The 14669-nt window shown below is 52.6% G+C and overlaps 2 protein-coding genes across 2 annotated transcripts; one reads left to right on the plus strand and one right to left on the minus strand.

Moving 5' to 3' along the window:
* SRRT (serrate, RNA effector molecule) lies at positions 1–13423 on the plus strand. Its single transcript, XM_003354479.3, is given in 21 exon segments — positions 1–309; positions 566–705; positions 5758–5886; positions 6143–6289; positions 6542–6730; positions 8548–8717; positions 8848–9032; positions 9243–9341; positions 9423–9540; positions 9745–9831; positions 9834–9901; positions 10236–10297; positions 10413–10491; positions 10708–10896; positions 11498–11671; positions 11769–11922; positions 12091–12284; positions 12475–12631; positions 12815–12904; positions 13023–13149; positions 13233–13423. Coding segments are annotated over 20 exon segments (2616 nt in total). The 5' UTR covers positions 1–309; positions 566–583; the 3' UTR covers positions 13309–13423.
* UFSP1 (UFM1 specific peptidase 1 (inactive)) lies at positions 13490–14508 on the minus strand. Its single transcript, XM_003354480.4, has one exon. It carries the CDS (start codon positions 14065–14067, stop codon positions 13639–13641), a length of 429 nt encoding a protein of 142 aa, XP_003354528.1. The 5' UTR covers positions 14068–14508; the 3' UTR covers positions 13490–13638.

Raw genomic sequence — 14669 nt, forward strand, 5'->3', positions numbered from 1 at the left:
CCCATCGGCCCCCGGTGCTCCCCGCCTTTGCCTCTGTGGTTTGGTTCCGTTCTGTCCCCGCGGGCTCCAGTTTGTATTTCGAGGTGCCATTCTGCGGGTGACGCAGGCGCAGCTCGGGCGGCGCGCGCCGACCGCCCATCTTTGGTTGTCCCGCTCTCTTCGCGTCTACTCGGCCCAGTCACCGAGAGCCCCGCGTCTCCCCCTCACCCGAATCCGTCCCCGTCGCGCGCCCGAGGGAAGGGGCGGGTCCAGGTTGCCCGGAAAATCTGCCGGCCGGAGCGCGAGACTAACGGCCGCTGCCGCTCCCAGGTGGGGGAGGGGAGGGGCCTGGAGAGCAGGGGCTGGGGCGGGCAGGAGGGCGAGAGGCCCGCGGGTGCGGGGAGCCGGGCGGGAGACCCCTGGCAGCTGGTGGAGCCCTGCAGCTGAAGGGGAAGAGGGCTTAGAATGGCGGGAGCAGCGGAAGGCTGGCCTCTGCGGACGGAGGGGGGCGTGCTGCTTCAAAGGGACAATCCTTTGCGCTTGTCGTCATTGTTCATTATCCTATTTATCCGTGTTTCGCCTCCAGGTCCTCTCAGACCGCGCCATGGGTGACAGTGATGACGAGTATGATCGAAGGCGCAGGGACAAGTTTAGAAGGGAACGCAGCGACTATGACCGTTCTCGGGAAAGAGATGAGAGACGTCGAGGGGATGATTGGAATGACCGGTAAAATGTTACTCTTCCTTAATTTTGTTCCAGCGCATTATTCTCTTGCACTCCACTTTTCACTGCATTGCCCTTAAGGTCTTATTAGGGTGAACCATATGAAATCGCTCATCCTTGACCATTTCACGTGGTTCATTCACCTCTTTGCTTTTGGTCCAATAGTTGTCTGTGTAATGACTAGAAGATCAAAGCGGTGAAAGTAAGAGAGTTTGAATATAAAAGAGCAATACTTGTGTGTGCTGTTTATTGTTTGTAAATTATACACCGAAAAGGTTGATTCAAAAAGAAAGTAATGTTACAGAATTGGTTTGACTGGAGAGGTTGTCCGACCAGTTTCCTGGCAGGATATGATTAAATGTCGTTGTCTAGCCTAAAATCAGCAAGAGTTCTTTGAAAAATGATGGTCGGGTTAATTGATTAGGTTTGACTCTGGTAGTAATTAGTTTTTTGGGATGTTCTTTTTTAAAAAAAAAAACAAAACCTTTTCATTTTATTTTTTCGGCCATATTTGTAGCATGTGTGTTCCTGGGCCAGGGACCGAACCCACGCCAGTACAGTGACCCAAGCCGCAACAGTGACAATGCTGGATCCTTAACCCACTAGACTACAGGGAACTCCTAGTTTGTTTGTTTTTGTTTTGCCGAACCTGCAGTATATCTGGGATATTCTTGAGTTATAGTTAAGGTGTATAGTTAGGCTGTTAAAACGCTGATGTTTTAAGTAACTGATATAAGAGGAACTGTGGAAGACTTTCATCTAAGGGACATCACAAATGTCAGTCAGTGAGCTGATAGCACAGGCTTGACTTGGAAACAGCCAAAAAATGAAGAGTTTGAGGTGGCCTATTTTGATAGCATTTTTTCATGCAATATCATTTTGAAAAATAGGTTTAGTAAACTGTTTAGGTCTTTTAGTCAGTTTATCTCTTCACCGTGGAGGCTTTATGTGGCACTTTGTTTTCCTTAGTATTTTCTAAGAAAGTCAGAAGAAAACTAAAGGTGTTTTTGGGATTCTGAGGATGAATAAGGTATAGTTATTGCCTTTAAGAAGTTTGTAGTCTGGGGCTTGGAGTGGGGAGCAAAGTGGCCCTGGGTGTATGTTGCAAGTGAATATACATGAGAGGTCATGATAAAGGCTCGAAACGTTGAGGGAACAAATGTTCTGAGGGAGGGGAGAAGTGGTGGAGGCAGTGTAAGGGAGAGCAACAGGAAAGGGACATTTAGCAAGACTTGGAAAGGTAAATGGGAATTCCTGAGAGACAGGAATGTACAGCTTGGAGTTGGGGACATAATGTGTGCAGAAAAGAGCATATGTTCTAGTTTTTATAGAGTAGAACCTCTTAAAATACGTAAGGGCTCCGTGAGCTCACAATTATTTTTATTACTGTTTTTATTTTATTTATTTATTTACTTATTTTTTTGTCTTTTGCTCTTTTGGGGCCGCACCCGTGGCATATGGAGGTTCCCAGGCTAGGGATCGAATCGGAGCTGTTGCTGCCAGCCTGTGCCACAGCCACAGCAATGCCAGATCCGAGCCTCGTCTGCGACCTACACCACAGCTCAAGGCAATGCCGGATCCTTAACCCACTGAGTGAGGCTAGGGATCGAACCCACACCCTCATGGTTCCTAGTCGGATTTGTTTTCGCTGCGCCACAATGGGAACTCCTGTTTTTAAATTTTTATTACTTAAATTTTTGTTGTTGTTGTTTTTTAGGGCGGCAGCTACAGCATATGGAAATTACCAGGCCTGGGTTCTAATTGGAGCTGCAGCTACTGGCCACCGCCACAGCCACAGTAACACCAGATCTGAGCTGCATCTTCGACTTATGCTGCTTGAGGCATTGCTGTGGTTAACCCACTGAGTGAGGCCAGGGGTCAGACCTGCATCCTCATGGATACTATTTGGGTTCTTAACCAGCTGAGCCACAATGGGAACTCCCCATTATTTTTATAGTAACACTAAGATAGTATGGTTCTTTCCATTGTATTGACATTTGGTGCTATAGCAGTGGTGGATAGAACTGCTGGTGCCTCAGGGCAGTGGCAATAAACAGTTTAAAAAGTCAGTTGCATTTAATGTCCTTGATGAAGCAATAAAAATTTCAAGTTTTATTAAATTGGATTCTTTTTTTTTTTTTTTTGTCTTTTTGTCTTTTGTTGTTGTTGTTGCTATTTCTTGGGCCGCTCCCGCGGCATATGGAGGTTCCCAGGCTAGGGGTTGAATCGGAGCCGTAGCCACCGGCCTACGCCAGAGCCACAGCAACGCGGGATCCGAGCTGGGTCTGCAACCTACACCACAGCTCACGGCAACGCCGGATCCTTAACCCACTGAGCAAGGGCAGGGATCGAACCCGCAACCTCATGGTTCCTAGTCGGATTCGTTCACCACTGCGCCACGACGGGAACTCCTGGATTCTTGACTATATGTTTTTTTAAATAATGTGTTGAATAGGAAGTAGGCATATGGGAGTTCCCGTCATGGCTCAGTGGTTAACCAGTCTGACTAGTATCCATGAAGATGTGGGTTCGATCCCTGGCCTTGATCAGTGGGTTAAGGATCTGGCGTTGCTGTGAGCTGCAGTGTAGGTTGCAGATGCAGCTGGGATCCTTCGTTGCTGTGGCTGTGGTGTTTAGGCTGGCAGCTGCACCTTTACTTGACCTCTAGCCTGGTGCCTCCATATGCTGCAAGTGCGGGCCTAAAAAGACAAAAAAAAAAGGAAGTAGGCCTAAAGCACTTCCCCTGTATGGCATAGTGGTTATCTTGAGGAGAGGGGCATTTGTGGGATTGAGTTGTGAGCTGAACCAATCATCCTTATCCTTTCTGTCCCCCATCCAAGTTTTCCCCCTTCTCCTTCCTGCCCCCACGGGATGCCATTTTTTACCTGTCAAACGGTGCTTATTCATGTTTCGGTATTTGGCAGACATGAAAAAGCCAAGATAATTTGTTACTTTAAGAAAAATTGTCAGTTTTGTTGTCAATGAGGAAGTGGAACTTTGCAGTGAAAACTAAAATTTTGGAAGATTTATATCTACCATTGTCAGCTTGACAGCTTCCCGTTACTTGAAAGATTTTTCTGCTGAGATATAGGTAGTGATACTAATGATTATGATGTTTTGATACTGTGTAATGTGATGTGTCAAGATCCAAAGAGCAAGATAGAACAATGAATTTTAATATAGGCTCTTACATAATGTCCACTGATGTAGTTTCAGATTCAACATTGTAGCTAGCTTTTAAGAAACTATCTCTTGCTAAATTTTGGGTGGTATCAAAGAATATCCCCAATTACCCGAAAAGGCTATTAAATATTAAAGTATTGCCTTTTCAAATTATGTGTCGATGTGAGGCCAGCTTTTCTTCATGTTTTTTCAGCCAAATAATATATCATAACAGGTTGAGTGGAAAAGTAAATACTACGATGGAGTTCCTGTCGGGGCTCAGTGGTTAACGAATCTGACTAGGAACCATGAGGTTGCGGGTTCAATCCCTGGCCTTGCTCAGTGGCTTAAGGATCCGGCATTGCCGTGAGCTGTGGTATAGGTTGCAGATGAGGCTCAGATCCTGTGTTGCTGTGGCTCTGGCATAGGCCGGTGGCTACAGCTCTGATTTGACCCCTAGCCTGGGAACCTCCATATGCAGTGGGAGCGGCCCAAGAAATGGCAAAAAGACAAAAAGAAAAAGAAAAAAGCAAAGTAAATACTATGAGAATCCAACTTTGTTAAGCCAGACCTTATGAAGATTTGTAAATGAAAAAACAGTGCAGGCATTCCCGTTGACTAGTATCGATGAGGACACAGGTTCGATCCCTGGCCTTGCTCAGAGTAAATACTATGAGAATCCAACTTTGTTAAGCCAGACCTTATGAAGATTTGTAAATGAAAAAACAGTGCAGGCATTCCCGTTGACTAGTATCGATGAGGACACAGGTTCGATCCCTGGCCCTGCTCAGTAGGTTAAGGATCCCACGTTGCTATGGCTCTGGTGTAGGCCTGCAGCTACAGCTCCGATTTGACCCCTAGCCTCGGAACCTCGATATGCTGCAGATGTGGCTCTAAAAAGACAAACAAAAACAATTCAGCTTTCCTCACTAAAATTCTCTTTGGAAAATTGTCATTTTTTATAAAAACATTTAACTTTTGTTACCATGTAACTTCCAAACTAATAGGTATTTTATTTTCTGTCGTAATTTTGAACATAGGTAAGTATTGCTAGATATAACCCACATAAGCAAAAGCTCTTAAACCTTCAGTAACTTTTTAGAGTGTCGTAGGGCCCCAAGACCAAAATATTTGAAAACCACTGGTTACAACAGATCTTCTTTTTTACCTTGTTAAGATGGGAATGGGGTTGGCTGGTGACTGGTAGAGAGCCTGGAATGACAGGCAGGAACCGAGGTTTTGAACAGTATTGTGTACTGACATTTAAGCAGGGATGTGGCATGATCACATTTGTGTTTGAGAAAGATCACTTTGATCTTACGGTGAAGAAGGGGGAGAGACCAGAGGCGGGAGAACCAAACTAGGCTGCATTTAAAAGAGAAATGGCCAGAACCAGGGCTCACGGACGGACGAGGGCAGAATTTGTGCGGATGGCAAAGAAAATGACTGCTTCACTAGGCCTTGAAGCAGAGGATTAACTAGCCAATAACAAGTTAGTGGTGAGAGTGACACTTGCTGACTGGATACCTGGCACTATATTGGTGCAGCTGAGGGTGGGAAGCAGGAGAGGGGCAGAGTCTGGGCCCACGGTGCCACATGGAGATACTAGGCTCAGTGCCGCCGTGTTGAAGTGGAGGTGACGGTGGCCGTCTGGGACGAGATGGCGCACGTTGGTCTGGAGCTCAGGAAAAAGGCCAGGCTGGAGGGGGAGCTGGCGAGCCATCAGTTTGTGGCGAAGTGAGGCAAGCAGGCAGGAGTCTTTTTCTGCTTAGAGTAGAGGGTGGTGGTACCATTGCAGGCTTTCAGTCCGGCGGCCTCTCAGATAGGACGGGAAGGGCCTGTCCAGGAACGTGACCTTGGCGTATCCAGCCATGTCTTCCTCCCTGTTCCCAGAGAGTGGGACCGTGGCCGGGAGCGCCGCAGTCGGGGCGAGTACCGGGACTATGACAGGAACCGGAGGGAGCGCTTCTCTCCCCCCCGCCACGAGCTCAGCCCCCCGCAGAAGCGCATGAGGCGAGACTGGTGAGATGGCAACAGTTTGTCCGGCTTCTCTCTTTCGCCTCTGTTCTGCCTGGCCTCAGCTGTCTTCCTTCACGTCTGCCGAGAACTTTCTTTGTCACTTCCTTTTCTCAAGCTCCCCGTAAACCTTTTTTTGTCCCTTTAAACCCTTGGATGAGAGACCGCATTCCATATACGCCTTTCCCTCTGTCCCATTCTCCTTTGTGCTCTGGAGAGACCGTTCTCTTCTCTGTCTGACTTTTGTGTCCCCCACCCTCAGGGATGAGCACAGCTCTGACCCATACCACAGTGGCTATGAGATGCCCTATGCTGGGGGGGGTGGGGGCCCAACTTATGGCCCCCCTCAGCCCTGGGGCCACCCAGACGTCCACATCATGCAGCATCACGTTCTGCCTATCCAGGCCAGGTAAAGACCTGGGGCTCTGGGGTTCTCGGGAGAAGGGCGTCAGTAGGCTTGGGGGATGGATCGGGGTTGCCGAAGACCATGGCTGGAGCCAGGAAGTGGGTTAGGCACATAGGCCTGCCTGTGGGCTGGTAGCATTTGGTGCCTGGGGTGACGTCCCTGGTGGGCAAAGGAAGGGGGCAGCTGGCTACCTCGGCCCCCCATGCCCCCACCCTCTTCCCCCACAACCAAGACCTCCTGACCGGGCCCCCCCAGGCTGGGCAGCATCGCTGAGATTGACTTGGGCGTGCCGCCGCCCGTGATGAAGACCTTCAAGGAATTTCTCCTGTCACTGGATGACTCTGTGGATGAGACAGAGGCAGTTAAGCGCTATAATGACTACAAGCTGGACTTTCGAAGGCAGCAGATGCAGGATTTCTTCTTGGCTCACAAAGATGAGGAGTGGTGAGTGCCCCTGCTCCCGTGCTGTCTTTTCCCTGGCACGTTTCCCCTGGCCCTGCCAGTGGAGCCTGCAGCCCTGTCCTCTTCCCGTTTTCCCCAATCCAGACCTCCTGGGGGAGGGGGATGGGAAGTACACCAGCACTGGCTGATGGGTTCTCCTCCTCACTTCCACGTCCGCCACGGCCCCCACCCGTCTCCCTCCCGCACTGTCCTCAGTGAGCGAGACACCTCCAGGCAGCTGGCCAGAGCCACCTGTTCCCTTGGGGCAGCAGACAGACTGCTTCCCACTCGCTGATTTGGGTCATTGTCATCCCTGATCGCCAGGACCCCGTGTGGCTGTGGCTTCCTCCCAAAAGCAACGAGTGAATCCAGACAAGAAAAGCAAAGATCTCAGGGTCGTTTGACAGAAAAAGAATTTTAATTTTTTTCCTTTTGTGGATGTTTTAATTTTAATCAACCATCTTTTCCCCCCTTCCTGCTCCTCCTCCTCCTCATCCTCTTTCTGCTCCTCCTCCTTGAAAAGAGCCAGAACTGGGAACTACACCCGCTCATCGACGGAGCTCGGAGCAAACCCACCTCCACCCCCACCATACCCAGCCCATACATGAGCCCCCAGGGCTGACCGCGCTGCCCCGGCCAGGCAGACAGGCAGGGCACCGCTGTGCACAATGCAGCGCTTTAGCTGAATGTGATTGCTCAGGCAGTTAGTCAGTCAGGGCCCCCACCGCGGAGTCCCGCGGGGGTGGGGCATCCAGGCCGGGCCGCCCCAGCCAGGAGCCAGCCGGTGGCCCACCAGCCAGCATGGGCCCTGGGCGCGGCTAGTTAAATCTTGAGCTCTGTTTGACCAAGCGGCCAAGGTAAAGATCCTGGAGGTGACGCCTGCGGCTTTCCTTCCCTCTTACGCTCGACTTGTGGTTCTGTTCTGTCACTGTTCCCTCTTCTTTCTCCGTGTCTCTGTCTCACTCTCCCATGGACCTTTCATTCTTTTCTGTTCCCTTTCTTGCTCCTGCCTAACACTTCTTTCTACTGTTCCCCCCACCCCCACCCATGTCAGTTTGGTCTTTAATTTTCCCCTTTGTTTTTGATTTCTGGGACTTTCTCACAGTTTCCACTTTCTATTTTGCATATCCTGATTTCTTCTGTCTCCTCCCAGTCCTGTTTTAAGTTTTTTTCATGTTCTGCCCTACCCCTCCACCCCATTTCTCTCTCAATCCCTGTGGGCAGTGCCTGAGGTTATAAGGGCACTTCGGTTTCTCCCTTTGGTCTTCTCCTGTCCCTTCACCATCTGCTTATCTTCCCAAGGGGGGAGAAAGGTATCCTGCCTTTTTTGGCTTTTCCTTTCTGGTGATTTCAGGTTTCCCTGTTTTCCACCTAGGGATGGAGGGAGCTGGTGGGAGCAGTCCTTTTAATGGCTGCTAGTTTGGGGTTGGCAAGGAGAGGGCGGTTCTTTGGGGCCTGCGGTTTCCTCAGTGTTCCTCTCGGAAGCTTTGGGAAACTACACTTTTTAAAATTAGTGTTTCCCAGACACTTAGGGCAGTCGTCTGCCTCCAACCCTGGCTCCCCTTATAGTCCCGTTCTTCCCAAATCCAGAGCTCTTAGTTCCTGGCTCTCCCCCAGAACTTCTCAGAGCATAACCTCTGGTTACTTTTGGGGGGATTGGGTGGTTCTAGCGCACCCCTCTCCCCTTATCTCTGCTTTTATGATCTTTTGTGGGTGCGAGAGGATGGGGGCTATGCCCTGACTTTCCTGGGCCCCTCCCCATGTCCTGGCCCTGGCCTCCAGTGACTGTTTGGTCTCTTCCCTCCCCACTTCTTTCCCAGGTTTCGGTCTAAGTACCACCCAGATGAGGTGGGCAAGCGTCGGCAGGAGGCCCGGGGGGCCCTGCAAAACCGACTAAGGGTATTCCTGTCCCTCATGGAGAGTGGATGGTTTGATAATCTTTTGCTGGACATAGACAAAGCAGATGCCATCGTCAAGATGCTGGATGCAGGTATGTGGGCTGGGAGGATGGGGTCGTCTGGCGATCAAAGGTTTGGGTGGAAGTGGAAGTAGATTGACAGTAAGCCAGAGGCTGAAGGCCTGGGCCCTTGGTTTGTGACCTCTGCTCCTTTTGTTGGTAGCTGTGATTAAGATGGAAGGAGGTACAGAGAACGATCTACGCATCCTGGAGCAGGAGGAGGAGGAGGAACAGGCAGGAAAGCCTGGGGAGCCCAGCAAGAAAGAGGAAGGCCGGGCTGGACAGGGCCTGGGGGATGGAGAGCGTAAGGCCAATGATAAGGACGACAAGAAAGAAGACGGCAAACAGGTCTGGGTGCTGGGGCGTTAAGGGGCTGCCGGCGAGGCCTGGGGAGGAGAAATGGAGCTGCTTGGGTGTCCAGATGAGCTGAAACTCCAGGGGGTTGTGTGTTGGGTGGAGGAGGGCGAACCTGAGGGCTCAGCTATGGAGGGTGGGAAGGGTCCTCTGATAGGGCTGAAGGGGAGACCGACATCCCTGATGATTTGTCGCTACCTGTAGGCTGAAAATGACAGTTCTAGTGATGACAAAACTAAGAAATCTGAGGGTGACGGGGATAAGGAAGAGAAGAAAGAAGACGCTGAGAAAGAAACCAAAAAGGTAGGATCTCCCTTGCATGGGGTCAGGGTTGGGGCTGGGCCCTGGTACCTGACTTACCTCCCCTCGCCGTGCCTCTCACAGAGCAGCAAGAAGCGGAATAGGAAGCATAGTGGTGACGACAGCTTTGATGAAGGCAGTGTGTCTGAGTCAGAGTCCGAGTCTGAGAGTGGCCAGGCTGAGGAGGAGAAGGAGGAGGCTGGTAGGCATTCTTTCTCTGCTTTAGTCCAGTCTCTTTCTGCTGAACAGGGCTGGGAGGGGGGAGAGGTTGGTGAAATTGATGGGAGGGTGGCCTTTTGGGGGAGACTGGAAGGTTTGATAGTGGGCGGGAGGTTTGATAGCGTCTCTCCCCCTCCACTCTGAGTCAGCAATAAATTTTCACTAACTACCACTGCTTTCTGCATAGAAGATGCAGTCAAGGAAAAGGAGAAGCCCAAGGAAGAAGAACGGGAGAAGCCTAAGGATGCCCCTGGGCTGGAATGTAAACCCCGACCCCTCACAAGACTTGCTCTCTCTTCATGCGCAACATCGCACCCAACATCTCCCGGGCTGAAATCATTTCTGTGAGTGGGGAAAATGGTTTTGGGGGCGGGGACGACACCCAAGGTCCATTCCGTCGGCGGAGTGGGGGAGACAGGGAGAAGGTAATCTGGCGCTGCCTCTGACGTGCATCCTATTTCTCTAATGGGGAGGCCCCCTTCCCATGGGCCCATGCTGTCAAGGCTGGCCCTGATTGTATCATTTGCTTCCAAGTACGATTATCCTTTAGCCTTTTGTGGGTTTTTCCTAATCTGAGGAAAGATTAAAAGGCAGTTCTCCGGGATTTTGAGGACATGGGGATTGGAGAGAGAAGTGAATCTTTGCACTAAGTGGGTTTCTGTTCCTCTGCTTTTCCAGCTTTGTAAAAGATATCCAGGCTTCATGCGTGTGGCACTCTCGGAGCCCCAGCCCGAGAGGAGGTGAGGAACGGAGGGAGCGTGACCCTGGATACCTTGGGGAGAAGTTGCAGGGGAAGATGAGGGGCCAACATTACTTCCATCTCAGGAGTATGCTGGCATTTTCTTTCTTGTCTAGGTTTTTCCGTCGTGGCTGGGTGACCTTTGACCGCAGCGTTAATATCAAAGAGATCTGTTGGAACCTGCAGAATATCCGAGTGAGTGCTGGGAGAGGGACTGCCGAGGAGGAGGCAGTGGGGCTTTCCATGCCCCGCACAACCTCTGACTCTGGGGCTCTGGGACCCTTCCTGTGAACAAGTCACACCTGTTCCCTGTCCTCAGGGAACTCAGTCTGATCACCAGCGCTCTCAGACAGGCCAGTCTTTGAGGGATTCTTCTTGGGCAGGTGTTGGTAAGCTTTCTGTTCCCTCCAGCTACGGGAGTGTGAGCTGAGCCCTGGCGTGAACAGAGACCTGACTCGTCGTGTCCGCAACATCAACGGCATCACGCAGCACAAGCAGATAGTACGAAATGACATCAAGCTGGCAGCCAAGCTGATCCATACGCTGGATGACAGGACCCAGCTCTGGGCCTCTGAGCCTGGGACACCTCCTTTGCCAACGGTCAGTGGCTCCTCGTGGAACTTTTTTTTGGCCACACCTGTAGCATGTGAAAGTTCTGGGCCAGGGATCAAGCCCGAGCCACAGCAGTGACAATAGGCATCTGTAACCACTAGGCCACCAGGGAGCTCTCATGGGACTCTTTTAACAGGCTGCTGGCACCACTTCACCTGCTATGGGCACCTTTGGCCCTACTTGATCTGTAGTATTGATCTCTCGTCCCTACCCACGTTTTTTTTTTTTTTTAAATGGCCACAGCCATGGCATATGGAACTTCCCGGGCTAGGGATTGAATCTGAGCTGTAGCGGTGGCAGTTCCTTTGCTGGGCCAGGAATTGAACCCTCGCCTCCACAGTGACCTGTGCTGCTGCAGGTGGATTCTTACATGCCACAGTGGGAACTCCCCCACCCACATTTTTGCCTCTCTCCTCCTGGTAGCACCTCCAGCTTCCAACAGAACAAATTGGCTTTAGGGATTATGGGTCAGGGCAAAGAAATACAAACATGAAAATAAATAATGAGGCACAGGTGGCAGGCCACTTGAGTCCTTGTCAGAGAGGAGGTTCCTTGGTGACCTGCTCTGAGGAGTTTGTCTGCCCCCCAGAGTCTGCCGTCGCAGAACCCCATCTTGAAGAACATCACTGACTACCTGATAGAGGAAGTGAGTGCTGAGGAGGAGGAGCTGCTGGGGAGCAGCGGGGGGGCCCCTCCTGAGGAGCCTCCTAAGGAAGGGAACCCGGCAGAGATCAACGTGGAGCGGGATGAGAAGCTAATCAAGGTGCCGGTGGGAGCAGAGTGGGGAGCGTGGGAGGGCCTGGCTCCAGGTGGTAAAGAGGCCGCAGCATAGTGAACTCAAAGCTTCTCACTTCTCTTAGGTTTTGGACAAACTCCTCCTCTATTTGCGCATTGTGCATTCCCTGGATTATTACAACACATGCGAGTACCCCAACGAGGACGAGATGCCCAACCGCTGTGGCATCATCCACGTTCGGGGGCCCATGCCGCCCAACCGCATCAGTCATGGAGAAGGTGAGCGCTCGGCTTCCCTGCTCCTGGTTCCCTTTCTCCCAGATGCCTCTGGCCTGGGTTCTGCTCTGGTAGCAGTGCTCTGCCACCTCCTGTAATCTCCTCCGTCTGGCTTATTCCTTGCCTTTGGCTCCCTTCTCCAACCGGCTGTCCTCTGTTCCCCAACTACAGTGCTAGAGTGGCAGAAGACGTTTGAGGAGAAGCTGACTCCGCTGCTGAGTGTGCGGGAATCTCTTTCAGAGGAAGAGGCCCAGAAGATGGGTCGCAAAGATCCTGAGCAGGAAGTAGAAAAGTTTGTGACCTCCAACACTCAGGAACTGGGCAAGGATAAGTGGCTATGCCCTCTCAGTGGCAAGAAATTCAAGGTCTGGGATGTCAGAGAGCTGTGTGTTAGAACTGTGGGAGGAGAGGGTTGAGCCAGGAAGCCTCCTCAAAGCCTGGGGGGAGCAACTCTCCCTACCCCCCTCTCCGGGGCTGGAGGGAGGGGAGAGGGTGGGTCTGGGGAGGTAGGGAACCTGCACTGGCACCTCTGTCCTGACCCCTCCTCTCCCCTAGGGCCCTGAGTTTGTGCGCAAACATATCTTCAACAAGCATGCAGAGAAAATTGAGGAAGTGAAGAAGGAGGTGGCGTTTTTTAACAACTTTCTTACGGATGCCAAGCGCCCAGCTCTGCCCGAGATCAAGCCAGCTCAGCCACCTGGCCCTGCCCAGAGTAAGATACGATCCGTGAGGGTCAGCCACATCCCCTGTTCCTTGACTATTGAGACTCCCGGTTCTCTTTAACGTGTCATACCTGAAAAGTCTCCTCCCATTCTCGAGCCAAATCACTAAAAAGCAGTTGTCCCCCCCCCCCCCGCAGTAATTCATGTTCCTGTCCGTGTTGTACTCCCCCCAGGCCTGACTCCGGGACTCCCCTACCCGCACCAGACTCCCCAGGGCCTGATGCCCTATGGTCAGCCTCGGCCCCCCATCTTGGGCTATGGAGGTAAGTGTAAGAGGGAGTCAAAAGGACTTGATGATGGTGAGGGGCCGAGAGAAAGAAAACTTAGCTAGGATGTAGTTGAGGTCACGGTTTTTCAGCTCAACATTGATGTTTTTCATAGCTGGTGCCGTTCGCCCTGCAGTCCCCACAGGAGGGCCTCCGTACCCCCATGCTCCCTATGGTGCTGGCCGAGGGAACTATGATGCCTTCCGAGGCCAGGGAGGTTATCCTGGGAAACCTCGAAACAGGTGAGAATGGGCTGCCTAAATATTCTTGCTCCCTTTTGGGGTCAGCTCTCATCATCCTATCTTACCTCTTTCTTATCTCAAAGGATGGTCCGTGGAGACCCACGGGCCATTGTGGAATACCGTGACCTGGATGCTCCAGACGACGTGGATTTCTTTTGAGCCATCTTTTCCTCACTCCTGGTATCATCTACAAATATGACTGCTTTGTCCCATCCAACTCTGAGAAGTTTTTGTACGTTCAGCCTTACTGCCGATAAAAGCACTTCCACGGTCACACTCTTTACTTAGTGTATAATATACACCTCCCCACATTCTCCCAAAGATTGACTGGGGCCATGGGTAGCTGGGCCTTGCCACTTTATTGACACCAAAGGTCCCAGGTTTTGCTGGGACTTCCTGGGGGCCTGATGTCAGGCAGCCTCTGCCTTTGAGTTGGGGGTAGGTGAGTGTATATGGAACTAGAGATGTTTTGGTTCTGGGATCTTAGCCTCAGTCCAAGGCATTTCGCTGCTTTTCCGAGTTACAGCTGGTCAAGCACAGGTTGTAGAAGGAGTTGGGGTCAAAGGCTGTGCTTACCTCTTGCCAGCCCACCCACCCAGCAGCCTGTAATTCACTGGGGTTTTTCGGAGCACCCCAGCAGTGAGGGTCCAATACCAGGACATAGGCTTCTGTGCCTGGCCCCAGGCACACTCCCAACAAGGCCTTGGCCTGGGCATCTGCATCCCCGCCAACCATTACAGGCCCCCCGCCTCCTGCAAAGTGAGAGTAGAGCCTCTCCAGCTCCCCCTGAAGCCCTGCTCCACGGGGCACGTGGCATAGGCGCCCCTGAGGCCCCCCGAAATGATCCAGGCAGAGGCTGGCCTCTACACACCCGATCCAGCTCCGAGAGCCCCGGAAGCCGGGTGGCTTGTCTCCCATGTCCTCCAGGGCCGCCTGCACGGCAGCCAGCCCGGGTACCCCCGTCGGCCGGCCCTCTGGCCACGAGCACAAAGTCTGCAGAGTGCGGTAACCGCAGCCCCAGCCCCGGTCATCCAGGCCGTCGCAGCCGTAGTGGTAATAGAGGTAATGGCCCGAGAGGAGAGCCAGGCGAGCGGGGCCGCGGGCGGGCGGGTCCAGGCCCAAGTGGACATCCTTCAGCGGCTCCAGGGCGGTGGGTGGGCGCGGTGGTCGCTGGGCCGGGCAGGTGCGGTCTCCGTGCGGCGCGAAGCGAACTCCGGGCTCCAGCGCGTCCTCTCGGCCCCGAGGCTCGAGCCAGCTGCGGGCAGACTCGGCGTGCGGGCCCCACGTAGCAGCGGAGAGAGAGGCCGCCCCTTAACGTCGAGGCCGAGCCGCGGGGCTCCCACAATGCACCGCCGCGTCGCCGGCGTCACCGCGCAGGCGCGAGCTCCGCCTCGCGGGGCGGGCGCCGGCCCCCCCTCCCACGCCAGCGATCAATCCGTCCCACCGGCTTTCGCACCCACGCTTCCATTCACCCGGTGGTTGAGGCTTTCTTCCCAGATCCCAGCCCCAGTCGCGCACAC

The sequence above is a fragment of the Sus scrofa genome, chromosome 3, assembly GCF_000003025.6.
Source record: "Sus scrofa isolate TJ Tabasco breed Duroc chromosome 3, Sscrofa11.1, whole genome shotgun sequence".
Lineage (NCBI taxonomy): Eukaryota > Metazoa > Chordata > Mammalia > Artiodactyla > Suidae > Sus > Sus scrofa.

What these genes read in the sequence shown, in the direction of transcription:
- UFSP1 (XM_003354480.4), bottom strand. Translation starts at nt 14,067, where the DNA reads ATGGGAGACAAGCCACCCGGCTTCCGGGGCTCTCGGAGCTGGATCGGG.